This window comes from Mastomys coucha, unplaced genomic scaffold, assembly GCF_008632895.1.
Source record: "Mastomys coucha isolate ucsf_1 unplaced genomic scaffold, UCSF_Mcou_1 pScaffold6, whole genome shotgun sequence".
In the NCBI taxonomy this organism is placed as follows: domain Eukaryota; kingdom Metazoa; phylum Chordata; class Mammalia; order Rodentia; family Muridae; genus Mastomys; species Mastomys coucha.
The window spans coordinates 26,608,029-26,635,377 of NW_022196912.1; the positions used below are offsets into that span (position 1 = coordinate 26,608,029).

The 27,349-nt window shown below is 49.8% G+C and overlaps 2 protein-coding genes across 11 annotated transcripts in view; one reads left to right on the forward strand and one right to left on the reverse strand.

Annotated features, from left to right (window-relative positions):
• Positions 1 to 23,486, forward strand: part of Adcy3 (adenylate cyclase 3) — an 81,077-nt gene extending 57,591 nt beyond the window's left edge. For 4 of the 8 annotated variants that reach the window (XM_031355446.1, XM_031355448.1, XM_031355451.1 and 1 more), the window contains exons 4-22: positions 4,130 to 4,260; positions 4,743 to 4,854; positions 5,010 to 5,137; positions 6,678 to 6,836; positions 8,074 to 8,248; positions 9,981 to 10,109; positions 10,807 to 10,949; positions 11,092 to 11,253; positions 13,409 to 13,496; positions 14,359 to 14,475; positions 16,223 to 16,482; positions 16,769 to 16,834; positions 18,343 to 18,427; positions 19,113 to 19,271; positions 20,036 to 20,182; positions 20,601 to 20,720; positions 21,377 to 21,500; positions 21,975 to 22,099; positions 22,567 to 23,486. In XM_031355446.1, the coding sequence (XP_031211306.1) occupies positions 4,130 to 4,260; positions 4,743 to 4,854; positions 5,010 to 5,137; positions 6,678 to 6,836; positions 8,074 to 8,248; positions 9,981 to 10,109; positions 10,807 to 10,949; positions 11,092 to 11,253; positions 13,409 to 13,496; positions 14,359 to 14,475; positions 16,223 to 16,482; positions 16,769 to 16,834; positions 18,343 to 18,427; positions 19,113 to 19,271; positions 20,036 to 20,182; positions 20,601 to 20,720; positions 21,377 to 21,500; positions 21,975 to 22,099; positions 22,567 to 22,749 (2,613 nt within the window). In that variant the 3' untranslated portion in view covers positions 22,750 to 23,486. Of the gene's footprint in view, positions 1 to 4,129; positions 4,261 to 4,742; positions 4,855 to 5,009; positions 5,138 to 6,677; positions 6,837 to 8,073; positions 8,249 to 9,980; positions 10,110 to 10,806; positions 10,950 to 11,091; positions 11,254 to 13,408; positions 13,497 to 14,358; positions 14,476 to 16,222; positions 16,483 to 16,768; positions 16,835 to 18,342; positions 18,428 to 19,112; positions 19,272 to 20,035; positions 20,183 to 20,600; positions 20,721 to 21,376; positions 21,501 to 21,974 lie in introns of all 8 variants that reach the window. The other 4 variants (XM_031355453.1, XM_031355452.1, XM_031355454.1 and 1 more) reach the window with 3 other exon arrangements.
• Positions 23,441 to 27,349, reverse strand: part of Cenpo (centromere protein O) — a 15,242-nt gene continuing 11,333 nt past the window's right edge. For 2 of the 3 annotated variants that reach the window (XM_031355456.1, XM_031355458.1), the window contains 3 exons: positions 26,605 to 26,864; positions 25,316 to 25,487; positions 23,445 to 24,627 (listed from right to left, as the gene is read on the reverse strand). In XM_031355456.1, coding sequence (XP_031211316.1) covers positions 24,491 to 24,627; positions 25,316 to 25,487; positions 26,605 to 26,864 — 569 coding nt within the window. In that variant the 3' untranslated portion in view covers positions 23,445 to 24,490. Of the gene's footprint in view, positions 24,628 to 25,315; positions 25,488 to 26,604; positions 26,865 to 27,349 lie in introns of all 3 variants that reach the window. The other variant, XM_031355457.1, reaches the window with a different exon arrangement.

Here is a 27,349-nt window from a genome sequence, read left to right on the forward strand (position 1 = left end):
CAGTGCCCTTGAAGGCCGGAAGAGGGCATCAGATTGGAATTGTAGTTACTGATGATAGGCAGTGGGAATGGAACTCAGGCCTTCTCACAGCAGAGTTCAGCACACCAAGCTGAATGAGCAGAGGTCACTGTTTGATGACCTAGTTTTGAAGGTCATATTATAAAACCATCGTGAAAACAGGAAGATTCACAGGAAAGGAAGAACAACTAACAGTGAATTTCTGCAGAACTTCCCTCCCTCTTGGTGACTTCCTGACAAACACAACACATAGTTACAGAGAGACTTGTCACAGCTTGTATCAGCTTGATACAAACCCAGACACACCTGGGCAGAGGGAATCTCTGTCACAGCTGAGGAACTGTTCCCAGAATGCTCTTGCCCATGGCTTGTTTTTGTTGTTGTTGTTTGTTTGTTTGTCTTTATTTTATTTTATTTTATTTTATTTTATTTTTTTGGTTTTTCGAGACAGGGTTTCTCTGTATATCCCTGGCTGTCCTGGAATTCAGACCAGGCTGGCCTTGAACTCAGAAATCCACCTGCCTCTGCCTCCCAAGTGCTGGGATTAAAGGCATGTGCCACCACTGCCTGGCTTTGTGGGGCACTTTCTTGAATGCTGATTGATATGGGAAGTCCCAGCCCACTCAGGTGGTGCCATCCCTGGGCAGATGGGCCCAGGCTGTATGAGGAAGGTAGCTGAGCAAGCCAGGGGTAGCAAGCCTTTTGAGACTGAGAGTTGCACATATCACACAAGTAAATTGGTAGCCTTTGTTTACAGCCACAGCCCCTATCTTGTTATCTTTAAGACTGGTAATTATTTATGGCCTTCTGCCTTCATACCTTCTGTATCATTCTTCAACATTGTTAAAGAAAGACATAGTACAAAAGAAAGGAAGGAAGGAAGGAAAGAAGGAAAGAAAGAAGGAAGGAAGAGAGGAAGGGTGAATATCCCTGACCAAGAAACTAATGGCCTCCACATATAGGTGATTCCTGAAGCCTTAGTGATTCGGTCTCCAGAGCCACCCTCATCTTATGTGCCTGCTGACGTAGTCATGTCAACACTTGAGGGTCTAGACCCAGCTAGGAGGAGGCAGCGTTTAAAGGGGAGTTGGGATGTGATCAGGAATGTACGACTCTTCCCAGAGCTGGACTGAACTCTAGTATCCTTTAGGTCCTAAGGGAGCCCAAAAGGGTTTTGCCGTGTCCCCAGAGCTCTGAGCCAGTTGGAGAGGGACAGAAGGATTGACAGTGGAGTCAGGTAGCTGGGGTTGTAGCCCACAGGTTAGCAAGATTAGCTCAGTGCTGTGACCTTCTTAAACCTGAGTTCTGTGTATGTGCTTACACACAGAATTCCGAGCCTCTGTCACTTAGCACCTGTATGCATGTTGGTGGTGTGGGTCTAGGTACACATGTATAAGGTGGTGGAGTGTCAGGAGAGTGGGGAGGTTGAGGCAAATAGAAGTACCCTTATTTATATACTTTCATTACCCCGCCTGCTGGAGAGACCCCACGAAGCCTGGCTGAGGGGTGGGAAGGTGGCGTGCTGACACTAGGCACACTAGGGAATTCCGTGACCACCCTGGAAGCCTAGAGGAAGATGGGGCCACACCTTGTTGGGGTCCCAATGCCCTCAGCCATACTTGGCAGTGACATAGGACAGCTAGGATATACTGAGTACTTCCGGGTGTGGGGGGACGGGCATTGTTCTGAGTGCTTTGAGCTAATGAGCCACTTAGTCCCGATTTGCCACCTAGGAAACAAGGCTCCAGGGATTGTTGGTGACTTGTCTGATATCACACTGGGAATATAGAGTTATGTTCTTCACCCTGCCTGCTCTTACCCCTGTGGATTTTGGTTTACAAGGGCAATTATATATATCCCACTCCAGGCAGGCTGGAGCCTTGAGATGCTCAGTCTAAAGCCCTACTCCCATCTGCCTCCTCTCCACCTCTTTCAGAATTCCCAGCTTCTGCTACTCAGGACTCCAGTGGGCTTGCTTTGGGCTGTTCTAGAGGGTAACAGGGCCTTGGCTTTGGTTGGTTATTTATTTGTTTGTTATCAGACTTCTTCTGACCTCACCTCACTGGCAGAGGCTTGGGGATGCCAAGTGACAAGGTCACCTGAGTCTTACTTGCTCTGCTAGGCTGTAGGGCCCTGGGGGCCTCTGCTGCTTCCCCGGCTCCAGAGGAGCCAGGGCAGGGCGCACTGGGGTTATTTATGTGGCTTCTCATTCCTGCACTGTAATGATGCCACCTCCAGGTTCTTAACATGGGGAAAAGACAAATAGTGGGACTGCTGCCAGCACTTCAGGTAGAGCCGGGCACCAGCTGTCCTGGAACCGGGTGACTCTCCGGCTGGTGACTGAGCTCCTAAGATTCTCCAGCTTTTCAGTAGCTGAGCTTGAGGTGTATTCCAGCCTGGAGTACACTCCAGTCATGAGGATCTTCTCTGTCTCTGTGGTGCTCGGCCTGTAGTTTTATCACCTCTCTACCCTTTTCTGCAGCCTTCCCCCCACTTCTCTAAACCTGGCCTGGCCTACTTTACATCCTACTTACCTCCTTGCCCACTCTCTAAGGTTCTCTTGCGCTTTGATCTTCACAAACCTTCACCAGCCACCACCATCCCTTTCTTCCCTTGGGGATGATGGAGAGAGCATTTTGTATTCCACTAATTCCTGCCCTGTACCTCCTGGGGTCCTGTGTCCCCCTCCCCTCCCCCCAGGGCAAAACTTCATAATGATAGGTCTCCTGTCTCCTTTCCCTTCCACCTAGACTGACCCATGTGTTCCCATGATTTCCAGAGCTTCTGGTGTGGCCTCTAGGCCTTTGCTAAGTGCTGACTGCAGGGTGTTCCCTCATGGAGGCCTTGTGGGGCTCCTCAGCTTAGGCACGTGTATGGCCACACTCCTGACTTTCCCTCACATCTGGTTTTCCTCTATGGTTCTGCATTTTGAGCCCTGGCGCCATCCCCTCAGATGTCCAAGCCACAGATTTTTTTTTTTTTTCTGGAAAGAGTTAGAGTGCAAATATTTCTGCCTTTGCCAGCCATATGGTCTTTGTCATAACTGCTCAACTCTTGTTGGAGTGTGAAAACAGTCAGAAACAATGTGTAAACAAGCGAGCCTGGCTGGGTGCCAATAAAACTTTATGAAAGCAGACAGCAAACACATTTGGCCCACAGGCCAGGATGCTGACTCAGTCTCTTCCTAGTTAGTACTTGAGCAGGGGTTCTGTTTCTACGGCCTGGAGCCCTGGACGACTTTTCTTGTGAGTCTGCTTTGGATACATGGCTCGCTCTCTCAGGAAGGCCTTCGTTTACCTGCCTTCAAGACTTAGCTCTGTCTCACTTCTGGGAAGGCCCCTGGGTACCCACTGGCTCATGGGGTAGGTCTTGACCCCTTCCTCACGTGGTACTCTCCTCCCTGCTTTGGTGGTCTCTGTGGTTTCCATTCTCAGCAAGCTGCCTCCATTTTCTCCATGTTGGGCCACGGTGTCACACTGCGCTGCAGTTCTGGCCTGTGTCCTCAGGAGACCCTAGGCTCAGGTAGAATTCTTGCTGGCTCTGGGATTTCCTTCTGTGTCATAGGACTTCAGTCAGGTTGAGTCTGAATTAGTGGTTGCTCTGTGAAGGTGCTGTAGGAGACATGAAGGGGACCCAGCAGTGAGGGACTGGTAGTGTGGAGGACACAGGAAAGGCCACACTTCTTTTTTTTTTGGTTTTTGGAGATAGGGCTTCTCTGTATAGCCCTGGCTGTCCTGGAACTCACTCTGTAGACCAGGCTGGCCTCGAACTCAGAAATCCGCCTGCCTCTGCCTTCCAAGTGCTAGGATTAAAGGAGTGCGCCACCACTGCCTGGCTTTTTTTTTTTTTTTTTTTAAGGCCACACTTCTTATAGAAAGAAGAGCACCTTCTTCCTCTGTGGCATTGCCTGTAGCTGCCCGTTGATATGCAGGGCTGCCATGATGCTGAGAAACTACCCAGCCTGGACTTCAGCTGCTGCCATTCGGGTGTTAGGGCCTACGTGCAAGGCTATGTAGTTCCTGGATGGCTTCCCTCGACAGGACCAGGGTTTCTTTCCACAAGTGTCTGGCATGCAGGCCGTTTCCCTCCAACCCTCTGCTTCTCCTCACAGGAAAACCTTATGCTTTCCATCCTGCCAAAGCACGTGGCTGACGAGATGCTGAAGGACATGAAGAAAGACGAGAGTCAGAAGGACCAGCAGCAGTTCAACACCATGTACATGTACCGTCACGAGAATGTCAGGTACAACGGTGGAGAGGAGGCCCTGGCCTCTGACAGCAGGGTGGGCCAGGGAGGCATGGTGTTTCATGGGATCTACTGAGTATTGTGGGGCCTGGTTTTCCCAAGGACTAGAGGCAAGGCCACTCCACAGTGTGCACCTTGGTTCTCCTGAACCATGTGGGAGGAGCCATAGCAGTAGACGGCAGGGTGAGATTGTGCATCATCACCTGCCTGGCCTTACCCGCAGCTGAATAACTATCACCCAGAAAAGGGCTCCTGGCAGCCACCTAATCCTCTGAGGCCAGGGGCAGGAGGGAGTCAGAAGGGGGTGGGGTAGTGGTCAGCAGGCAGGATCTGGGGCCTTTGCAGAGGATAAGCTTTGGAGTCCAAGCTGTGCCAAGGTCTCACTGCATTAGAGTTGAGTAAAACCTTTCCCTGCTGGCAGGAGTGGGTGGTGAGCCACTGTCTGGAGTCTCACCGACTGTGGCCTTCTCCGTTTGCAGCATCCTGTTTGCAGATATTGTGGGCTTTACCCAGCTGTCCTCTGCTTGCAGCGCCCAGGAGCTCGTGAAGCTACTCAACGAGCTCTTCGCCCGCTTTGATAAGCTGGCGGCTGTAAGTCCTAAATGTGCCCACTCCTGCTACTGGGGTCTTCACCCCTCCACCCTGTCTCTGGGTCCTAGGCTCTTTCTGCCTGGCCTTCCTCCACCTGCTGTGCCTTTCCTCCATGGCCAGGGGCCAGGAGCACAGCCCATGCTCTGCCCTTTCAGAAATACCACCAGCTGAGGATCAAGATCCTGGGTGACTGTTACTACTGCATCTGTGGCCTGCCTGACTACAGGGAGGACCACGCCGTGTGCTCCATCCTTATGGGGCTCGCCATGGTAGAGGCCATCTCGTAAGTGGGTCCCTCTGGGAGGGTGGGGTGGCCAGATGTCCAGCACCGTGGAAGATCTCTTTGAGGCATGGAGTAAGGCTCAGTGCTGGTCCTGATGTCCAGATGTGGTTTCCCCACAGCTAAGGGAAGCAGCAAAACTCCTCAGTCTCTAGGACTCATGGTTTCAGTTCTGGCTTGGTTTCGTTGCTTTATTTGTTTGGTTGTTGGTTTTTGGCTAGAAGCTGGAGTTTGGAATGGCCACCATCACTGGTGGACATCTCCCATTTTTTTTTTCTCTTTAGCCTTTGTCATTACAATCTCCTTCCCTAAACAGATCAGGTCAGAGCTTGTCTCCCATGTTACAATGAAGGGACTTTGAGGGCACATGCAGTTGGGGAGGGGTGGTGGCAGGTGCTATGGGATACTAACCTCTGTTCCAGCCTGGGGGCTTGTGAGTAGTGAACTCCCTTTCTCTCCCTCAGTGCTACATCACTGCTCCACACGGGCCTAGAAGGCTCTGTAAAGAGAGACTCAGTTAGACTCCATGTGTGGTAGCTGGGGGAACCAAGGAGCCCAAGGCAGGAGAGAAGGCTTCCAGGAGGCTCCCCTCAGGGTCAGAGCCTGGGCAGCTGTGAATTCTTACTGTCTTCCTGCTTGAAGCCCCTCTCATGTCCCCTGCCTTCTTCCTCCATAGTCAGTAGATTAGGATTGAAAGGTTCAACCTCCCTCCCAACCCAGCAGGCAAATATAAACTGAGGACATGACTGCTCCAAGGTATGTTTGAGGGGAAGGTTGTTATTGTCGACATGAAGGGCAGTATAGCCAGAGGCATCGGGAGGAATCCAGGGCAGGGAGAGAACGTAGTACACAGTACATGGCCAGCAGACTGCAGTTAGCCATGGGGGTGGTGGGGGAGGCAGGAAAGGAAGAGAGGGAGATAGGGGGGGGAGGGGACAAGAGAGTACATGGCCGAACAGCAGGGTTATATAGTCATAGGAAGCCAGGGGAAGGGAAGCCCATGAGCTGGAGGTTTAGGATGGGGTGGGGCGAGAGAGCCAGGATGCTCTCTCCTGCGTGGACTCTGTAACAGATATGCACGACGCTGAGAGGACACAGGAGCCAGCATGCACTTTGGTATGCTAATAGGAACCACAGTTAGCCATTTGTCTTGAGTTTCTTTTGGACCTGACAGCAAATCTCTGAGTTTCGTGTTTGTCATTCCTGGAGTTCTCAGGCAAGGATCTGGCTGTGTCTGCAGCATGTAAAACACACCAGACACACACTCAGCGAAGCACTAACTTTATGAATGAGTGAGGAATGGAAGAGAGAAATAGGAGGTCCTTTGGGGGAAGTCACTGTGTCCCCCATGTCTGTCATCACTGAATCTGGACGCTGGCCTCCAGTAACCCCCACTTAGCAAGCCACCTAGCTCAGGCAGAAAGCCAGAGAGGACACGCTAGGCCCTCTCAGTCTGGAGGAGGAGTCCAGCTGGGAGGGCAAAGGCTGCTGGGCACCTCACAGTGGCATGCCTTACCCAGCACCACCTCCCCGTGCCTGGCAGGTATGTGCGGGAGAAGACCAAGACTGGAGTGGACATGCGTGTGGGGGTGCACACAGGCACTGTGCTAGGTGGTGTTCTGGGCCAGAAGCGCTGGCAGTATGATGTATGGTCTACTGATGTCACCGTGGCAAACAAGATGGAGGCTGGTGGCATCCCAGGGTGAGTCCTCCTTCCAATGGGGTAGGTGTAAAGGACCAAGGGAGGGGGACCATCCCATCAGCTCTCAGGGCTGTGGCCATAATGAGGGACAAGGAGTCCAAAAATCCCCTTCCTCCCAGGAGCAGTGTTCCTCCCTTTTGTTCCTATGTTGTAGCTTTATTCTTGTTCCTATATTCAAAACTCTGCCCAAAAACCACCTGTGGAAGAAAGGATTTATTTGGCTTATACTTCTAGTTTATCATTAAGGGAAGTCAGAGAAGGAACTGAGGCAAAAGCCATGGAAGTTTACTAGCTCAATCTCTTCCTCCCTGTCAGCTAACTTTCTTGTACAGTTCAGAGCCACCTGTGTAGGAATGGTGCCACCCACAGTGGGCTGGACCCTTTCACGTCAATCATCAGTCAAGATAATTTCTTTCAGACATGGTCACAGGTCAATAGGATCTGGGCAGTTCCTCAGCTGAAATTCTTTATCCCTGGGTGACTCTAGGTTGTGTGGAATTGACCAAACAAACAAAAATTAAGTAGCACACCTGCACACCCAGCTGTGGCTGAGAGATAGGTGCCTGTCTCTGGGCAGGATGCAGGAGGCCTGGCCCATCTTTCTTGCCTTTGGGGCCTCATTAGAGGTAGTTCCTTAGTGACTATGTGGCTTTTAGTCACCTTGGCAGCAGGGGAGGCAAGGTAGAGAGACTCTAATTCTTGAAGTTAGCGTTCAGAGCTGGTATTGAAATTTGGTATCTCATTTGATACTTAAAAGATTTATTTTTATTCACATATGTGTAGGTATATGTATCTGTATGTGGGTGTGCACGCATGACCCGCAGAGACCAGAGGCATTGGGTCCTCTGGAGTTGGAGTTATAGGTGGTTGTGAACTGCTGGATGTAGGTAGTGGGAACCAAACTTGGGTCCTCTGGAAGAGCAGAAAGTGCTCTTAACTGCTGAGCCATCTCTTTAGCCCCTCATCTGATACTCTTAATAACCAGGAAGGAAAATTACATTCCTGTTCTAAGAATTCAGCAACCTCTGGGACGGAACCTTAGAGCACTGGGCACCATGCTGCCCATATAGCTAGCCAACAGCAGGTCTGCTCCCTTGGTCCCTACCACATATACCCTAGAGTCACTCGTCCCTGCACCAGTGCTATATGGCATCAGTGCTATGTAGTCTGCTCTCTGTCTCTGGGGCAGGCAAGGGCTACCTCTGGAGCATGCTCAAGGTCTCTCACTGTGCTGCAGGCGTGTGCACATTTCCCAGAGCACCATGGACTGCCTGAAGGGGGAGTTTGATGTAGAGCCTGGTGATGGAGGCAGTCGCTGCGACTACCTGGATGAGAAGGGCATCGAAACCTACCTCATCATTGCCTCCAAGCCAGAGGTGAAGAAAACAGCTCAAAATGGCCTCAACGGCTCGGTGAGTCCGATGTCCAATTCTCACCGTAGCGAGGAGGAAAGAAAGGGATTTAGAGAAGAGCAGTTAGGTGTGATGTGGTGGTATGCACCCGAAATTCTAACACATAGGAGGCTGAGACAGGACTTCAAAGCTAGCTTAAGCTATATAGCAAGTTCAGGATCTGCTTAGGCTATATAAGTAATTTCAAGGCCTGCCTGGGCTGTCTAGCAAGATCTTGTGTCAAAAAAAATGAAATATATTAAGGGCTGGAGAGATGGCTCAGCGGTTATGAGCACTACTGACTGCTCTTCCAGAGGTCCTGAGTTCAATTCCCAGCAACCACATGGTGGCTCACAACCATCTGTAATGGAATTTGATGCCCTCTTCTGGTGTGTGTCTGAAAACAGCTACAGTATACTCATATAAATAAAATAAATAAATATTATTAAAAGGAGAAATACATTTTAAAAATGGGCTGGAGAGATGGCTCAGTGGTTAAGAGCACTGACTGCTCTTTCAGAGATCCTGAATTCAATTCCCAGCAACCACATAGTGGCTCACAACCATCTGTGGTGCGATCAAATGCCCTCTTCTGGTGTGTCTAAAGGGAAAGTGTATTCACATAAAATAAATAAATCTTAAAAAATTATAATATAAACCATGTTAACAGAGCAGTCATAGGAAGGTTGGCTGGTGGTTGACCATAACAAGAGCAGAGCGGCATGAGAAATGCTTGAGTCCCATGTCATTCAGTCTGGTAGTAGCTTCTTTCTGAAACCAGTTTTGGGGGACAACTGTGTCGGGTGTGGCAAGCTGGAGTTAAGATGACTGTGGTATGTTCCAAGACAGCAGCCAGAAGGGAGAGCCACCACAAGTGTGAGAGAGGCTTCAGTAGTGAGATGTGCACTGAGGGAGGGACAGGCAGTGAGTTGGGGCTGGCCACAGGAAGAGGAAAGCCAAGTAAGGTTTTCCAGCAGAAATGAAGAAGGAACAGCAAAGCAGTCCAGCGGTCCTGGGGGCCTGCCCTGGCCTGGTCCCTGCACAGTGTCTGCCACAGCCTCCTCCTGCTTACAATGCTGCAGTACCGCTGGCCTCTCGGCTGTCACTCACATCCTCAGAGCACAGCCTTCTGCTAGCCATTCATTCTTCCTATAATTCTCCTCCCTTTTTTGATGTTCCTCCACATCCATTCTGAAATGGTATCTTCACGGAGACACCCTCCCCTGATAACCTTCTTTATGACTAGATTCCCCAGCAACCCCCATGATCCTCTTTCTTCCTCCCATTTTCTTATGGCAGCCTTTTCTTCTCTTACCTGTTTTGCAATTGTCTGCTCTTCCTCGTGAGAATGTGGGTTAGGAGAAGTCAGGGCTCGCCACACACTTATCAGTTGGACGAGCAGGACTGTTTCCCTTTACAGGGTCTGACTCACTCCAGCAGGGACAAACACCAATCTGGGGTGGAGGTTATTCACTTGACAAGGCCCCCACCTGAGAGAGACCTCAGGGCACTGTCATCGAGTTGGTGTCTTAGAAATAGGAGTTGGAGCAATTGGGTCCTCCCTCTGTTTTGAAAACTATTCTTAGTAGCAATGGGTACTAGAAAATGACAGGATTCAAAACATGAACGTCGTGGAGGGCAAACTGATGAAATTTCTGTGTCAGCAAGACTTCCATAAATATGGGAGGGAGTTTCTGGAACAATAATAGAGGCCATGGTTCGTGGTCCTGAGGAGCACTCTCGTCTGCAACAGGCCCTGCCAAACGGAGCGCCAGCCTCCTCCAAACCCAGCTCCCCTGCCCTTATTGAGACCAAGGAGCCCAATGGGAGTGCCCATGCCAATGGCTCCACATCAGAGGAAGCTGAAGAACAGGAGGCCCAGGTGGGTGTGGGGTCAGGCAGGTATGGGGAGCGATACTCGGCTGTAGCCGGAGCCCATGCTGGGAGGAGGGTGTTGGCCATCAGCTCAGGTTCTGTTCCTTTTCAGCAGGGTAAATGCAGTCACAGGGGAGGAGGGAGAATAAGGTCCCAAAAGCTGCTCCCCTGAAGCATCTTCTAGCTGGAGGAGCCCAGGCTTGTAGGTTCATTATCTGTGAGGACTCTACAGGATGGGAGCCTATTTGGGAGTGAGAGTTTGTGCCCTTCTTATACCCCATGAGTTCTATGCACCAAAGACCTGGAAGTAAGGGCTGCCATGTAGCCCCAAGGATGAGGAGACAACTTACAAATCTCCTTTTACTAAGAAACCTGTCGAACATGCCCACTGATAAAGGCGGTATCTGCCTTCAAGGTCTGGTGGCTGGTAGCTGGTGTCTGCCATGTCTCTGTGAAAGGGCACAGGAGTTGTTCCCCAAGGCCCATCGCAGACCTGGGCTGCTGTTCCCCAAGGCACGTGTGTCAGTGGACAGCTGCCGTGGAGCTTCTGTTAGGGGACCAAGGAGACAGTGGCAGGGTGGAACCAGGGAAAGGGTTTGGACCTCAGGAGTGTGACCTCTGGTCCTTTCCTCTTCATTAGTCTTTCCCACACCCTCCCCTCCCTGTCCCATCTGCCCCACTGACTCTGCCTCCCTGGCTTGCAGGCTGACAACCCCTCGTTCCCCAACCCCCGCCGCAGGCTGCGCCTCCAGGACCTGGCAGACCGTGTGGTGGATGCCTCTGAGGATGAGCACGAACTGAACCAGCTGCTTAACGAGGCCCTTCTGGAGCGGGAGTCCGCCCAGGTGTAAGTAGCTACTGCTGAGCCCCAGCTGCCAACCCCTCACTGGCCCTTACTCAGCGCAGGGAAAGTCATCTGAAACAGGGCCCCATCCCAGTAATCATGGTAAGCGTGACCTGTGGGTCACGGGGCTTTGTTTCCATGGTAGGGTAAAGAAGAGAAACACATTCCTCCTAACCATGAGGTTCATGGACCCAGAGATGGAAACACGATACTCGGTGGAGAAGGAGAAGCAGAGCGGGGCTGCCTTCAGCTGTTCCTGTGTGGTCCTTTTCTGCACGGCCATGGTGGAGATACTCATCGACCCCTGGTAAGGAGGTCCAGGGAGGGGCTGACAGGCCAGGAAAGGCATCAGGGAATGGGTGGCAGCAGGGTAAGGGGCAGGTGCCTATGGCCTTGTTTGGGTTCCTTGTTTCTTTCCCTGACCCCCACCTGGATTCCACAGCAATGTCAACCCTGGAATGGGATCTCAGCAGGGGCATGAAGGCTGGTGACAGGCCCATCCAAGAGGGATGGAGACACGGCTAGATGGCTGCTAGAGAGGTTCTAAGGAGAAGAGCGGGGATATTGCCATATCTTTAGTCACAGAGTCATGCTGATTCTTTCTTGGCTCATCTTCCTAAAACTAGATTCTAGGCTCTAGACACAAACTGACATCAGTGGCAGGTCCCCTGGGGAGAGGCAGGGTATTCCAGAATCGGCTCAGCTGTGGAAGCCCTACCTGAAGGTTAATTATCACCTTCCCAGCCTCAGGGGCCAAGCGGCCATCTCCCCTCTGCACAGAGTCCTCCATGAGCAGATCATAGAGCCCTGCTTGGGCTAGCTGGAGGAGCTGCCAGAACCTTTGGGACTTGGCTGCCATCTGAGGCTCTATAGGCAGGACAGTGGCAGGTCCCTGAAGGCACCCTGAGCGCCAGTTTGTTCATCTGCCAAGTGAGGATACCCACCCTGCATGACTCTCAAGACTGCTGTGAAGTTAGAGCCATTCTGTTTCTAAATGCTGCGTTGAGTCTGGGGATGTAGCAGAGAACAAGCTCTTGTGAAGCTTACATCATCTCATGGGGACAGAGGTGGTGATGGGCAAGGGCATGAACATTTAAACAGGAAAGTATGTGTGCTGTAGTGATAAGTCTGAGTAAGGCAAAGAAGGGTGAAAGGGGGTCGTCAGCTTCTGTAGGGTGGTCAGAGCAGACCTCACTGACGAGGTGGTATTTTATAGTCCTGAAGGGCTGGGGAGTGCATCTGGGGATGCTCGTCCCAGGCATAGAGGCAGCAGTGAGCCAAGCCTGTCAAGGCATAATGAGGGGACAGTGCTGGGAGCTGGGGTGATGTGGGGCAATGACAGGAGTTAGGGTAGAGAGCTGGGCACAGTTCATACTCTTGGATGCAGAGGCTGGCTGAAAGATACAAGTTGGACACAGATTTGAGAAGGGGACCCTCTCTGTGTGTCAGAACAGGTTAGTGTGCAAGAGTGGAAGCTGAGGCCAAGCTAAGAGGTGACAGTGACTGAGATAAGCCAATGGTGACTTGGGCCAGGCAGAGTTAGAGAAGGGGAGGATGAGGGGCGAGACCCTTGAGTTTATTGACGTCTGGACTGGCTGGATTCTGAAGGCCAAGATGGCAAGAGGCACTGGCAGGTTTGTTCTGGGCTATGAAAGGGCAGAGCCAAGGAGATCTCCAGAGCCTTTTTATTTGAGCAAAGGGCACTGGCCAATATAGAGAATATAGGAGGGGCTTTAAGCAGGAGAGGTCTAGAGCGAGCTGTCTGTGTGGCACTGCCCGTGAGGCAGCTGGCTGGAGGAACAAATCCGAGAGCCACCCACACAGAGTACACTTGGGAGCATGAGGCTCACTGAGGTGAGTGAGTGGGAAGAGAAGCCCTTTAAGGCCCGTGTGTGGGAACAAACCAGAGACCAAAAAGATCCACCAAACCAAGTGAGAAGATGTAAGAGGTGACCCTGAGTTGGACACTGGATTGGCAACCTAAGTTTCTGGGGGCTCTTGGCAAGAGTGTTCTTTCTCTGTGGAGGAATGAGAAGGACCTGGAGCAGACCAATTTTCCAAAGTGGAGGGGAAGAAATGGATGTGAAAAACCTCATTTCAGTGTGCTCTGTGGGGTCAGAGGTCACTTTACCAGCCCTTGGCACATCTGTGTTCTGTTCTGCACTGTTCTCACTCCAGCTACAGGGCTGACACTCATTCCTAAGAACCCTTTCCCAGGCTACTACTGGGCTATTTTCAGGGCATCTGTGACCCTCTTCACCTCTGGAAATGTCCCAGTGGACAGTTAGCAGCTCAAGGGTGGCATTCCCAGGCCCTTTGTTGGCATTCCTTTCTGCCAGGGCCTGTCATCTTGTTCTGCTAAGACAGCAACAGCAGTTGCCTAGTGTCAAAAAGAAACTGCCAGTCATAAGCTTGTGTTCAGCTGACCTCTGTACTACCCAGTTACCTTCTCTCTGCCACAGGCTGATGACAAACTATGTGACCTTTGTGGTTGGAGAGGTTCTGCTCTTGATCCTGACCATCTGCTCGATGGCTGCCATCTTTCCTAGGGTAAGATGCATTCCCCAGTTGAGCCTGGAACCTTCTAGTCTCTAGAGTGGTACTCTGTGTAAATGCTATGAGTTGGGCTTCTGGTCAAGTCCAGATAGACTTGTCTGTGGGGGTCATTTAGGCATCCATCCATCCATCCCTTCTGTGACATGGGATCCTATAGACCACGAGTAAACACATATAAGGCCATGAAGCGCAAATCCAGCTGGAAGATGGGTTGGCTTCAACTGTGTGAAAGACCTTGAAAGCAAGATTGAGAGTTCTGTAGGCACTCACGTGCCAGGGAAGTTTTTGGTCAGAATAACAAGGGAAAAGTTAGGAAAACTAGTCTAACAGGCCACTTGCCAGGTGACTCAGTAGTTGTACTGATCCAGAAAAAGAAGGGGGAGACAGCTGGGCAGATGGCTAGCCCCTGAATGCTGCTCCCTGCCCTGGCCTTGCTTCTGGGGCTGCCTATACATTCTGGATGTGTCTGCCTAGCCAGGAGCTATGACCTGAAGGCCTAGGGCTGTCCTCAAGAACTTGCACACTAATATACTCTCTCCCTGTCAATTTTGGGGATCCACAGGCAAAGCATGGCCTTTTAGATTTCTGGAACCAGGGCATAGCAACAATCAGTCATGAGCAGTCTCATATCTTTAGGACACACAGCCATGAGCAGTCTCATATCTTTAGGACACACAGCCATGAACAGTCATATCTTTAGGACACACAGCCATGAGCAGTCATATCTTTAGGACACACAGCCATGAGCAATCGTATCTTTAGGACATACAGCCATGAACAGTCATATCTTCAGGACATTCAAGTGGAAGCTCAATCCCTTGAAATCACATTTGTTTGTTTGTTTTTTTTCCCCTAGTCATTTCCTAAGAAGCTTGTGGCCTTCTCATCTTGGATTGACCGGACCCGCTGGGCAAGGAACACATGGGCCATGTTAGCCATCTTCATTCTGGTTATGGCCAATGTTGTGGACATGGTGAGCTTTTGCTTCCTCCTTGAAGGGGGCCTAGACCCAGAGGGGAGGGGCTGTACGCTGTCAGCTTGCCAGTGTGGTCCTCTGGCAGCATACATTTCAGGTAGATGAATCTGACACTGGACACCCCAGTTAGGTGGAGAGGGTCTTCCTGTGGGTATTCAGAAAACTTCCAAGGTTGACTTAGTTCTTTGTGGCCCCTCCCCTCCCACCGTCCAGTGTGCCCAGTCCATGACTAGGAGCACCATCTGTGGTTTCGTGCATAGGGATTAAAGTTCAGAAAGGTTTGTTTGCTTGCTTTAGGTCACATAGTAACAGTCAAAAATTGAAACAGTTTTAGAGGCCGGGAGATAGCTCAATTGGTAAACTGATTGGGGCCTGAGTTTCTTCCCCAGAATGCATGTGAAAAAAAGCCAGGCATAGCGGTGTATGCTTATAGTCTCAGTGATGGGAGGCAAAGACGCTAGGATCTCTGGGATTCACTGACTAGCAGACTTATTTATTGACTTGTACTGGACCAAAGGGAGACCTAGTCTCAAAACCAAAAACAAACAAAGAAAAGCAGATGTCACTGATGGAGTGATACAGGAGATTGTTCTAGCTTCCAAAAGTACATGCATCTTGTTTACGTACGTGTGCACACACGGGAGATGTCTTCCCCCATCACAAAGCTTAATAAGCACTCATGAGTTGTGTTCCTTGAAGTGTAGCCTGCGTTGGGACCCACTGGGCTGAGGTGGTGGGCCCTCCTACAGTACTAGGTGGCTGAGCATGGACACAGCCTCACAGGGCCCAGATCTCTGCGGAGGCCATCTTCTGCTCTGCTCAGTTCATGGAGAGCTAGGGTTCCACGAGAGGGTAGTCAGGTACTCTGTGAGGGAAAGGGGACAGGGAAGGCCACTGCTCCCACCAGTCGATACGGACTGTTCCAAGTGCACTCTCCTAAGTTCTCTTAAGAATGTTGTATAGTATTTGCTGTAATTTAACAACTTATGCATGGGAGTAAAATCAGCCTAGAGACTTAACCCTGGAAGTACTAGAAGTGAAAAACTGTAGGGCTGTAATTGGACACCTACCTGGTCGAGGAGAGCTCCAGAGGCACAGGAAGTCATGGTGTCTACCATGCAGAATGGCACCCCTGATCCCATGAGACATATGAAGCTGATACCCAGGTCCAAGGACCTTGGATGGGTGCATAGGGATCCTGCATCTCCTTGGCATTTCATGCCAAGTCGTTACCCAAAGCTAGGTAAGCTGCAGGTTATGTAGGAAGGCTTAGTTAGCTTATGGACACATTTTCTGTTGATGGTGGTGGACAGTAGAGTAACCAATGAACAGACTCCTGAAGGTGAAGGTAGGGGTGCCCTGGTGGCAGAATAGCTGTCACCCAGAGATTCCAGATAGTCACACAGCCTCTCTTGCAGCAAGCATGATGGGGACAGCATGTTGGACCAGTAGCCAGGGGCTCTGGCTCCTGGGTCTCCTGTTGCCCCTCCTGACTGTCTGAGGGATTTCTGTAGAGTAGGTGCAGTGCTAACAAGACATAGTGCCATTTTTCTGAACATCTGATGAGATCGCGATACGGCTCTTCACAGAAGTCACAGTGTAAGCTGGTTCTCTGCCAGACTTCCCATGTCTCTGAGGGCACTGTGGAGGGATCCAGCTGACCATTGCCATAGCCAAGAGATCCCTCTGACCTGCCACTGATGGTCCCTTTCACCCACCCCCCTCCCATTGTCCTGGCCTCCAGCTCAGCTGTCTCCAGTACTACATGGGACCTTACAATGTGACAGCCGGGATGGAGCTGGATGGCGGCTGTATGGAGAACCCCAAGTACTACAACTATGTTGCTGTGCTGTCCCTCATCGCTACCATCATGCTAGTGCAGGTCAGCCACATGGTGAAGCTGACGCTCATGCTGCTCGTCACAGGCGCCGTGACTGCCATCAACCTGTATGCCTGGTGTCCTGTCTTTGATGAATACGACCACAAGCGCTTTCAGGAAAAGGAGTAAGATGAAGCCTGATTGAGGGTGTGCATGGTCTCTCCTCTCCTGTGCCCCACCCCGGGCCTGTTTCAAGGCCATGTGCCTGAGCTGAGGTGGCTTTCCACCTCAGGCTAATCAGAGAAGTAATGATGAGTCATGAAAATTCAGGGCTTCTGGAAGACATGCATAGCTTGTTGGGAGTGGTCCTTCCCATCTCACTGAGTAGATCTGGGACACCTCCATGTTCGGCTAGGGTATCAGCCTCTTACATCCAGATGTGGCCTGATTGTGCTATTGTCTGCTCAACAGCTCTCCTATGGTGGCCCTAGAGAAGATGCAGGTACTCGCCACCCCTGTGCTCAATGGCACTGACAGGTAAGAGTCACTGCATTTCCTCCTTGCCTGCTTCATAGCCCGTCTCATAGACAGCAACTATAACACAGTTGCACATACATCAGTTAAAGGAATTGCGTGTTTCTGTGGATTAGCTGGGCAGAGGCTCTGTCCAGGGTGCACCTGGCCATCTGAGCTCCACTTACACCGGAGACAGAGGAATTGAGAGCAGAGCTCTGTGTGTGTGGAAGGTAGGGCACAGAGGCCGGAGTGGAGACGACTCAAGTGGATGGCAGCTACGGTTAACAGGCTGGCAGGATACACACAGGCAGGGAAACCAAGAAAGAGGGCCAAGTTGGAATTAAGGCAACTAGCCTCCCCTCTGGATTCCGGCATCTAAGATGCATCCTTAAGCTTTAGAGCAGACCCTGAGGTGAGATTTTTTTTTTTTAAAGATGTGCTAATATAGGAAGAGTAGGAGACTTGAATGTGTCCTTCATAAAATAAGTCTGGCTAGGCAGTGGTGACATAGACCTTTAATCCCAGCACTCAAGAAGCAAAGGCAGGCGGATCTCTGTGAGTTCTAGGCTAGCCTGGTCTACAGAGTAAGTTTCAGGGGGAGAAAAGTCTTAAATGGACACCAGTGAAAGGCACAAGCAAAACAAAACAAAACCCAAACACAAATTAAAGCCATAACAAACTGTCACTATACCCTACCAATTCGGCAAAAAATGTAAAGCTGTTGTTAAGTTCAGTGTTAACTCATATACTCTTGGTGGTGGTATAGTTATAGCCATTTGGATTAGGTTAGGAATAGACCTATGGGGTTGGAGATACAGCTCATTTGGTAGAATGCTTGCCTTAGCATGGACAAAGCCTTGGGTTCCCAACACTGTATAAACTGGAAATGGTGGTGTATACCTATAATGGAGGCAGGAGGTCAGCAGTTCAAGGCCAGCCTGGGACACATGAGATCCTATCTCAAACAAAAAAATCTCAAACCTATAGCCCAGAAACTCCACTTCTATATACGTCTTAGGAAAGTTCATATGTACATACATATATACCGCAAAGCAGACATCCCTAGTAGCCTTGTCATCCTTAACACAAAGCCCAAATGACATCAGTGCTAACAGGTTCAATTGCAGCTCTTCATGTAGCAGAGCTGCATCACGGATGGACGTTAACTCTTAAGTCCATACAAAACTATGGCTAAAGTTAGAGAGACACCACAGCGAGATTGTAGCCTGGCCCCATTGCTGGGGAGTCTCTTCTTTAAAATCCTATACAGTGTAGCTCCATCTTGGACATGTCAGAGGCTGCAGCGGAATCCCTAAGCAGCTCAGGAGAGCAGATTAATGTGAATGGCTCTGTAGCCATTCAGTGAAGCAGGGGCTGCTGCTGGGGTAGGGGAGAGGAGGGGAAGGGAGGGGAGGGCCCCCCTGGACTGTGAGAGGAGCTGAGGGAGGGGAAGCTTTCTGAAGCCCACAGTGATAGTGCAGCCCTGCTGGAGGGTGGCAGAGCTACACTTCATGTTCTCATCTGTCCAGCAGGCTACCCCTGGTGCCTTCCAAGTATTCAATGACTGTGATGATGTTCATCATGATGTTGAGCTTCTACTACTTCTCACGCCACGTGAGTGCTACGCCCTCTTCTGTGGTAAGGGCCTCCCAGCAGGCTATCCTACAACCCAGAGGCCCAGGCACCTTCACTCAAGCAGCTCCTTCACCTAACATGGCACGTGGGATGCGCCAGCTCTGCTGGGTCTCGGCTTTTTCCTCTGACCTCCTCCGGGATAGGCAATGTTCCCTGGGCAGGCTCAAGGCCTCTGCACTCACCCTGAGATGTGGGCAGGGGGGTGGTCACTGATACACTACTAGCCTTGGGGTCAGAAGAGAAAGGAAAAGGCCCTAATGAAGTTCTGTTCAGTAAAGATGAAGTATCTGTACAAGGACAGATAGCTTGGATGCCCCCAAGTGGTTTGCCAGGAAAGTACAGCTTCCCCAAGCCACTTCAGAAACAGAGCAGCTAGAGATGGGGATGCCTCTTGGTTCTGGCAGAACACTCTATGCCCTTCCCTTCCCCCTCCCACCCTAGCTCTGCAACTAAGTTGGAAGGTCTCTTGGATCTCCAGTGTATCAAGAGGCTCAGGTCCTCAGTGAACTGTGGGATGCCATTTTGGTTAGGTGACTCCTCTCAGCTCTTCGGTCATTTAGATATCTCCTTCCAGTGTTACCATACATGATATTCAATACCCCTGTTCTAAATCTTCCCGTTGGATGGCTTTAGAGCACACATCTCACCTAACCTGTGTCTGTAGGTGGAAAAACTGGCCCGGACACTGTTCTTGTGGAAGATTGAGGTCCATGACCAGAAAGAACGTGTCTATGAGATGCGACGATGGAACGAGGCCTTGGTCACCAACATGTTGCCTGAGCATGTGGCACGTCATTTTCTGGGGTCCAAGAAGAGAGATGAGGTGAAATGTCATATGGAACTTATTCTTTCTGCCAAGGAGCACCTACCAGTCAAGGGCCTTTTATAACTGGGGTTGGAAGCCCAAGTGTGGCTGGACTTAACCACAAACATCAACCAAGCGATATTCCCAGGGTCTCTCCTACAGAGCATTGCTCATGTGCTGCATCTCTGGGAACCCATTACAGAACCAGAGTGCCCCTTCTGCCAATAAGACCTTCTCAAACCAAGGTGGCTGACCATTCCACTGATCTTCCCTGGAGAGGTTTCTGTTATTGAGATGAAACACCATGACCATAAGCAACTTGGGGAGGAAGGGTTTATTTCATCTTTCATGTCCAGGCAATCAGCTCATCCCCAAGGGAAGGCAGGACAGGAACAGATGCAGAGGCCATGGAGGAGTGCTCCTCATCCCAATCATTCAAAGTTGGGTTCAAATAGTTGAGAACACACATCATGTGTGAGGACAACAGATGATCCCTTAATACAGCATCCTGTCAGGCAGCCATCTATTGAGCGCTTGGGCCCTCACTGTGTGAGGTGTATATAAGTGTATGCATGTATGCATGTGTTCATATGGAAGCTGAAGGTTGACACACTGGATGATTTCCTTTACTGCTTGTCCCCAAAATGTGGAGGGAGTGTCCCTTGCAGAACCTAGGGCTCACTGTTAGTCTGACCAGCCAGCTGGCCTCTACCTCCCACGCACTCAACTCTGGTCCTCATGTTTGCACAGCAGCACCCCAGCCTGACCCTGCCTCTTTTTAGGAGCTGTACAGCCAGTCTTATGATGAGATTGGAGTCATGTTTGCCTCCTTGCCCAACTTTGCCGACTTCTACACTGAGGAGAGCATCAATAACGGTGGCATCGAGTGTCTACGCTTCCTCAATGAGATCATCTCTGACTTTGACTCTGTGAGTGTCCTCCTGACAGAGCTAGCTCCTTTTATATCACATCTCAGACAAGTGCCACACATTTCCCACATGAGTCTTTTACAGTAACTGGGCTTCTGCAGCCATCCAGAACGCATGAGTCCAAGGGCTGAGGCAGGATTCTGGAATGGCGCTGGCAAGTTCATGGGATTAAGGGCTGTCTTCTCTCCTACCTTAAGCCCCTATTAAACCCTGACTGGATACTTTTCCTCAGAGACTAGCCATTAGTTTATTGTTAAGGTTATGGTAATTGAGGCTCAGGCTTATGTGTCAAGGTAGTGCGGCATGAACAAAGTTGTTGTAGGAGAGTGTCTCTTAGATGCACTGATGATCCTTGTAAACAGGCAAACTTGATAGCGAACTCACTCCTTTGTCTTAGTTCTACTAATTCTGTCCTCAGCTCCTGGACAATCCCAAATTCCGGGTCATCACCAAGATCAAGACTATCGGCAGCACCTATATGGCAGCTTCAGGAGTCACACCAGATGTCAACACCAATGGCTTTACAAGCTCCAGCAAGGTAATTCTGTAGCTAGCAAGGTAACCCATAGTTAGAGAGGCAGTGGTGCCCAGGAGAGTAAGGCAGGCAGCCTCCGGCCACGGGAAAGGAGAACCAGATGAAAGGTAGTAAAGATTCTTGTGCAGAGGGCTTATTCCCACAGTGCCACCAGCCATACCCCCACAGCGTTTAAGAACTGCATCAGTTCTGGACCAGTGGAAACTCCTGGCTGCTGCTGCCTGGCCTTTTCACTGAGCTCAGGTAGACCTGTGGAGCCTACTGTGTGATTCCCTGGTGGAGAATCACGAGCAAGAATGGTTCTTAAACCATCACCTAGCTTTCCATCACCACTTTCTGAGCTGAGGCTAAGTTAAGCAAGCTGAAGGGGCTCACCAAGTGCTTACAGCCTTGAGGAACCAAGCAAGGACCAGACTCAAACAGAGCAACAAGAGTTCTGCTTTGTGACCAGTCACATGGCACACAGGATGCAACTGAGACATGGCCTCCCTCCCCTAGACAGATGCATGAATTCTGCAGTGGTGACATGCTGGCCCTAAAGAGATTGCTGATTCCTTTTGGGGAGGGAAAAAGAAGGATGTTAGTAGCCTGCTACCTTGTATCCATCCTGTTGCAGCTATGCCTAGTTGTTCTGACAGTGTCAGCATGCTTTCACACAGGAGGAGAAGTCAGACAAGGAGCGCTGGCAGCACCTGGCTGACCTGGCTGACTTTGCATTAGCCATGAAGGACACGCTTACAAACATCAACAACCAGTCATTCAACAACTTCATGCTTCGCATAGGTAAAAGCACCACTCGCCCTGGGCGGCTTGGCAGAACAGAGGCTTAAAAGGCAAAGGCAGATCGGTAGGGGAGCCAGATGACCTTTAGTTCTGCTCTCCTGGAGGTGACCACATGCAGAAAACGACAGTTAACGAGATAGTACAAAGACAGACCCATCCCTACTGTTTCCAATGACGGTTCAGACTCCCCTTTGCATCTGACTCCCCCAAGGTTTGTGCCAGCTACTCGTAGGAGTGGCCTCACTACTTCTGGGCAGATTTACAGGAGTTTGAAGTATTAGGAAGGTTACATTGAAACTGGCCACTATAGCCCTAAGAGACAGCTCTGAAGGAATTTTTAACAAGGGACACAGGTGTTCCTATCAGCAGCCTTGTGGTGGGGGTCGGATGATCATCTATGAAAGAGAAATTGGTAGTTTGTGAGAAGCTAATGCAAGCTTGGCTTGTGGCCATGCTCCATTCCCTCTACCCTAGGCATGAACAAAGGAGGAGTTCTGGCTGGAGTCATTGGAGCCCGTAAACCACACTATGACATCTGGGGCAATACGGTCAATGTGGCCAGCAGGATGGAATCCACGGGGGTCATGGGCAACATCCAGGTATGTTCAGTACTAGAACTGAGCATGTTTGTTTAGATAGAGGGAGTGTAACAAAAGTAGAAGCCTGGTGCTTTGCTATATATTACTGGTTCCTGCCTGTGGGCCTTACATCAATGTTAGCATGGGCCTTACGTCAATGTTAGCATGGGCCAAGGAAACATGAATTGAGGCTTCTAGAGCCTTAACTGGAGGCTTTTTGGTCCATTCGAAACATTTAAGATTCAGGTTTGGGTAAGAAAAGCTCCTGTTTGGTACAAAGTTAACAACTAAAATGACTTGGACCTAGATTCCTGTCATGAAATGGTAGTCTGCTGCATAAGTGGCTGTCTGTGGTTCTCCCCACGTGGGCTGGGAGGGAGATCCACACTGTATCTACATACTACTACTACAGGAGCTGTCCAAAAGCCCTTCTGCCTCATCATCTTGGCTTCCTCTTCTCTAACTTTGTCTCTGTTCTCCATGTGCAGGTGGTAGAAGAGACGCAGGTCATCCTTCGAGAGTATGGCTTCCGCTTTGTGAGGCGAGGTCCCATCTTTGTGAAAGGCAAAGGGGAACTTTTGACCTTTTTCTTGAAGGGACGGGACAGGCCAGCTGCCTTTCCCAATGGCTCCTCTGTTACACTGCCCCACCAAGTGGTGGACAACCCTTGAATGGCCTCTGGCTCCACAGCGGTCCACATTGGAAGGGAGATATTTTGGAAGCAGAGAAAAGCTTTGGGAAAGGGCAAATGACCAAGTCCTGGTGTTCCCAATTGTTGAAGTGCACATTCCCATAGACTTTAGGTTTCAGATGTCCTCCAGCCTTCCTGTGTGGATGTGAGCTCTGAGGGTGGCTATTCCTACTCCTCAGTGTGCCTGTAGCTTCCCCAAAGCAGGGGTCTTAGGCATAGTACTGGAGCAGCCTTTCCAGAGCCTTTGTTCCAGCTCAGCCCTTCACCCCTAGAGAGGCCATGGCCACTGTGAGCAGGATGCCAGCAGAGGCAGAATGAAGCTGCCTTTGCTGCTGGGCGGGGAGCACAGGTTGGGCTCAGGGCCAAGAAAGCTCTGTGCCTGGCTACGCCCTCCTGTCTGGTTAGGTCAGTGGCCCTTACCCGGATGTTCCTGATAATCTTGAAAGGTTCTTCTGGAACCCCCGTGTCACCTTAGTCACGAGAGCAGAAAGTGCAATATTTCCTTTCACCTGGTTGGGAAGGGGGGTTATTTCTGAAAGAGAAATATATAAACAGATCTTCTACATTTATATTTTTAACCTGTTCAAAAAACAACTTTCCAATATTGCCTTGTCTTCTGAGCTCTTGCTACAGTCGCCTTTGCTACTGCTTCAACAGAGAATCTGCAGGTGTTGATAGAGAACAGGACTGTTTTATTAAAAGCTTTACTCAACTTGATGGGACTGTTGTGGCAATTCTGTTACTGTGACACAGACTTCTCACCCCGCACAATGAACCTTTTATTCCAAACCTCTGTTAGGGGGACCCATGCTGGCTTACCTTCCTTGCATTCTTTCTGGAGTTTGCTGGAACTCCCACACATGGAGATTTCAAGGAAGCAGCTAATTTAGAGTGAAGCCCAAACACTGGGCCTGTGGAGTAAAGAGCCTCCTTGGGACTAGTAGAGGAAAGGCAGGAATTGTAATGGGAGAACTTGACCAGCAGGCAGACCTAAAGATGTTAAGAAGCCCTAAGCTGAGGAACAATACATGTTGCACACCACAGACCCTTGGCGAAAGAGAAAAGGTACATTAAAAGTGTCTAGGAAATGGGAAGAGGACAGCCATGCCTGGAGCTTGCAGGAGGGAGACAGACAGGGGTGCTTCCCCTGATCTGTGCAGATTTCCAACAGTGCTTCCTTAAAGTGACTTCATGCATTCCATTCTCTGCCGAACTGTTTTAGGAAACAGTATTAAATACATAGAACCCCCAAGTATAAAAATACTCTCTCCCCCACAAATAGTGGCCTAGAACATGCTGCTCCAAACCAAAGGCTAAAAAATACTTTCCCTTAATAACCACAAGCCCTATCATAGACTTATAGCTCCTACAAAAGCTAAGATGCTCACAAAATGTCTTCAATTACCCCCATTTTAGCTGATCTCCATATATATATAAAGAATATATGCATGTGAGCAAATCAACACTGGTACTTATAGGAGGAGACATTCTGTAGCACCGTACTGAGTGAACAAGCAATCACTTTGAAGAACTGTTCAGAGTGCCCAGTGCCTACAGACATGGACTTGTCTATGTCTACACACAAGCTCCTTGTCATTCCCATGACGTGGGTTTATGTTCTCATGGTGGTACCCAGGCAACAGCTTTTGCTGATGGGTCCTGGACTGCAGGCAGCACGAGTGTGCTCACTTCCGATGGATCCCAAACAGAGAAACAGTTTTTCAGGAGACCAGGCTCAAATCCAGCTTTTCAGCTTCTTTGGAAAATGAAGCAAACACCTGGTGCAGGGGCTTGGTATGGAAGAGCATTTCATGGGCTGCTCTGTGCTCTTCCCAGTGAGGGGGTGATGCTTCCACACCTAAAGAAAGAGATTCTGTTAAGCCCATTGATCTGACCAGGGGAGTCAGAGCCCAGATCGCCATCTTCTGGACCCATGTGACTTCTTGTTTTTTTGTCTGTAGCTCTAGAGAGGACGCCTCACCAGAACAATTCTGAGAACAGGAACTTAGAAAAATATAGACCGAGACTACAACAATTTAAAAACTGTGGGTGTGCAACTTGTGGCATTGTCAGAATACTGCCTCCTCCCACTCTTCCCCCCACCCCACCCCCACCCCACCCCCTGCTTAATTACTGCCCATGTCAGATTATTATGGTATCTCTAGGCAAGAGGAAACCAAGTCTCCTGGCCAGCCCTGACAAACTGCTGCCCACAGAATATGCCCTAGAGGGCTAAGTGCATGCTAACTTCATCACAGACAATCCCAGGGCTCGGCCTTAGTTTTCTATCTTGGGGGTGGGGAGCACATGCCCGTGAAAATTAATTGTAAGATGAAAGCATTCTGGCCGATCTGGAAAAGGAAAGGGATAGAAAAAACTAAAATAATAATACTTAACATTTACAAAGAGGAAAAACTGTAGAAACTGTAGAGATTGGTAAAAGTCTAGTACGTGAACAGAAGGGCTCTAAGCGCTTTACTTGATGCTATCTCCACTTGCTTGAACTAGAACATGCCATTCCTTCAGTGAGGCATTGTTCCTTGTACCTGGCCTTGTCACAGTGACATTGGTGGGAAGAGCTGCTGTGGGGTCCTCATACAGCAACCTGGCACTGAAGGAGAAAGTCTGGCATTCCTGTTCCACTTTATAGGTGAATGACAGCAAGTTGCACAGGGCGTTTCTCTGCAAGGGTCCCGTGAGGAAAGCGCAGAAGTCGCTCTACCAGGGGAAGGAGGGAGAGGGTGATTACTGCTCCAGAGGCACCGTGTGGTAAGGGGTGTGTGTGGGTGTGTGTACCACTCCAGCCTGACTCCACACAACACTTGACTCAGTGAGACAAAGGCCATCAAGAGTCTGGCAGGAAGCACTTCTAGGGGATGATCAGGGAACAGGTTGAGAGACATACCGTTTCTGCCAAGTTTCACCAAGATTATCTTGTGTGGAAAGACATTCTGTTTATAACTGACGCCTGGATAGAGGTGGAAGTGCTCAGCTAGTCATTTATTTCCTTTGTATTTACTTCTAGGGTTTCTATCCTAAAAAGGCAGGCTGGAGTTCAGGAGACCTCCCCAGTCCTCTGTGGTAATGGACACCTATACTTATGTTCAGCACAGCATTGTGCATAGAACATCAGCGTTCAAAATCCCTGCTGAATTAACAGCATGGAAACTCTGTCCATCTTGTGTTAAAAGTGTGAGGATCGCCATTAGGACTGTGGTCCTGTAACCAGGACCCATTGTATAGCATCACACAGAGTTGCAAAAGGGTGGGAAACGAAGACAAGGAAATCACTTGTAAGAAACAAGTACTAGAAAGTGAGTAGACAAGTCAGATGTGGTGACACATGCCCATAACCACCCGAGGCCAACGCAGGAAGACTGCTCTTAAGTCTGAGAGTGGCTGGGACTTTACAGTAAGTTCCAGGCCAGCCTGGGTTACAGAGTGAACACCCATTTCAAACTGGCTAGCCAGCCAACCAACCAGAGTAAAGAAAGGTAACGGACAGACTTCTGGCTCAGGGTTGGGGCTGTAGCTTCCTGGCAAGGTGCTTTCCCAGCATGCACAGGGCCTTCAATCTCTCACCTTGCTAAAAATAAATTTATTAAAGATAAAACCAGCTATGTTGGCACACACTTGTAATCCCAGCATTTAGGAGGCAGTGACAGGTATATTGGTTCAAGTGCAAGACCACCCTGGGCCACATATGCAGCTAGGATTAAAGAACTCTATCTCAAGAATAATTGCGCTTTCTTCTTTAAAAAAGCATGTTCCTTTGTCTGCCTTTGAAGTCTGTCATGGGCAAGAAAATTAGACACAAAAATCCCTACACAAATACCTCAAGTTGGTCTGCCTGGTACTTCCTTCCTGTGTAGGCATTTAGGTACTCCCAGAGACTAAACAGGAAGCGCTGAACATCAGTCTGTAGGTGTGCTGTGGCTATCTTTTCCAGAGGGATGAAGACTGGGATGGAATGGTGATGAATCCGGAGTGGTTTCTCTATGACGAGGTCCACAAAGTAGGAATCTAGTAGGTTCCCCTCAAAGGCGGTACTGATGCACACACAGACTCCACGACTGGTCAACTTCCCACTGAGCCCTAGGCAAACAGTGAGCAACATCTCTCAAATGTCAGACAAAGGTCGTGGGTTGCCATCTGGGCATTCCAGTAACCTTCACAAGGCTTGGTATATAGACACAGTGTGCACAAATGCTGCTCAAATGAACAGTATCATGGTACCATGTGCTCCTCCTGACTGGTTCACACGAGCCTGAGCTGCTTAAATTATGGGTGGATGGGGAAGTGAGAAGATACCCTAGATGTCAAATTGAGGGAAAAATGAGAAAAATTTACTCTATGTGATCTTTTTATTCCCTGAGTTACAGTATGTGAATCCTCAGTTTTCCCCACAGTTCTCTGTGGCATAGATGAACAAATTTCTATTTATGATAAAACAGAGATCTGAAGTTCAAACTCTAACCACGACTATAACTCAGGCAAGCAGTAAAGAAAGTTCTAGCTGGGTGGTGGTGGTGCACGCCTTTAATCCCAGCACTTGGGAGGCAGAGGCAGGCGGATTTCTG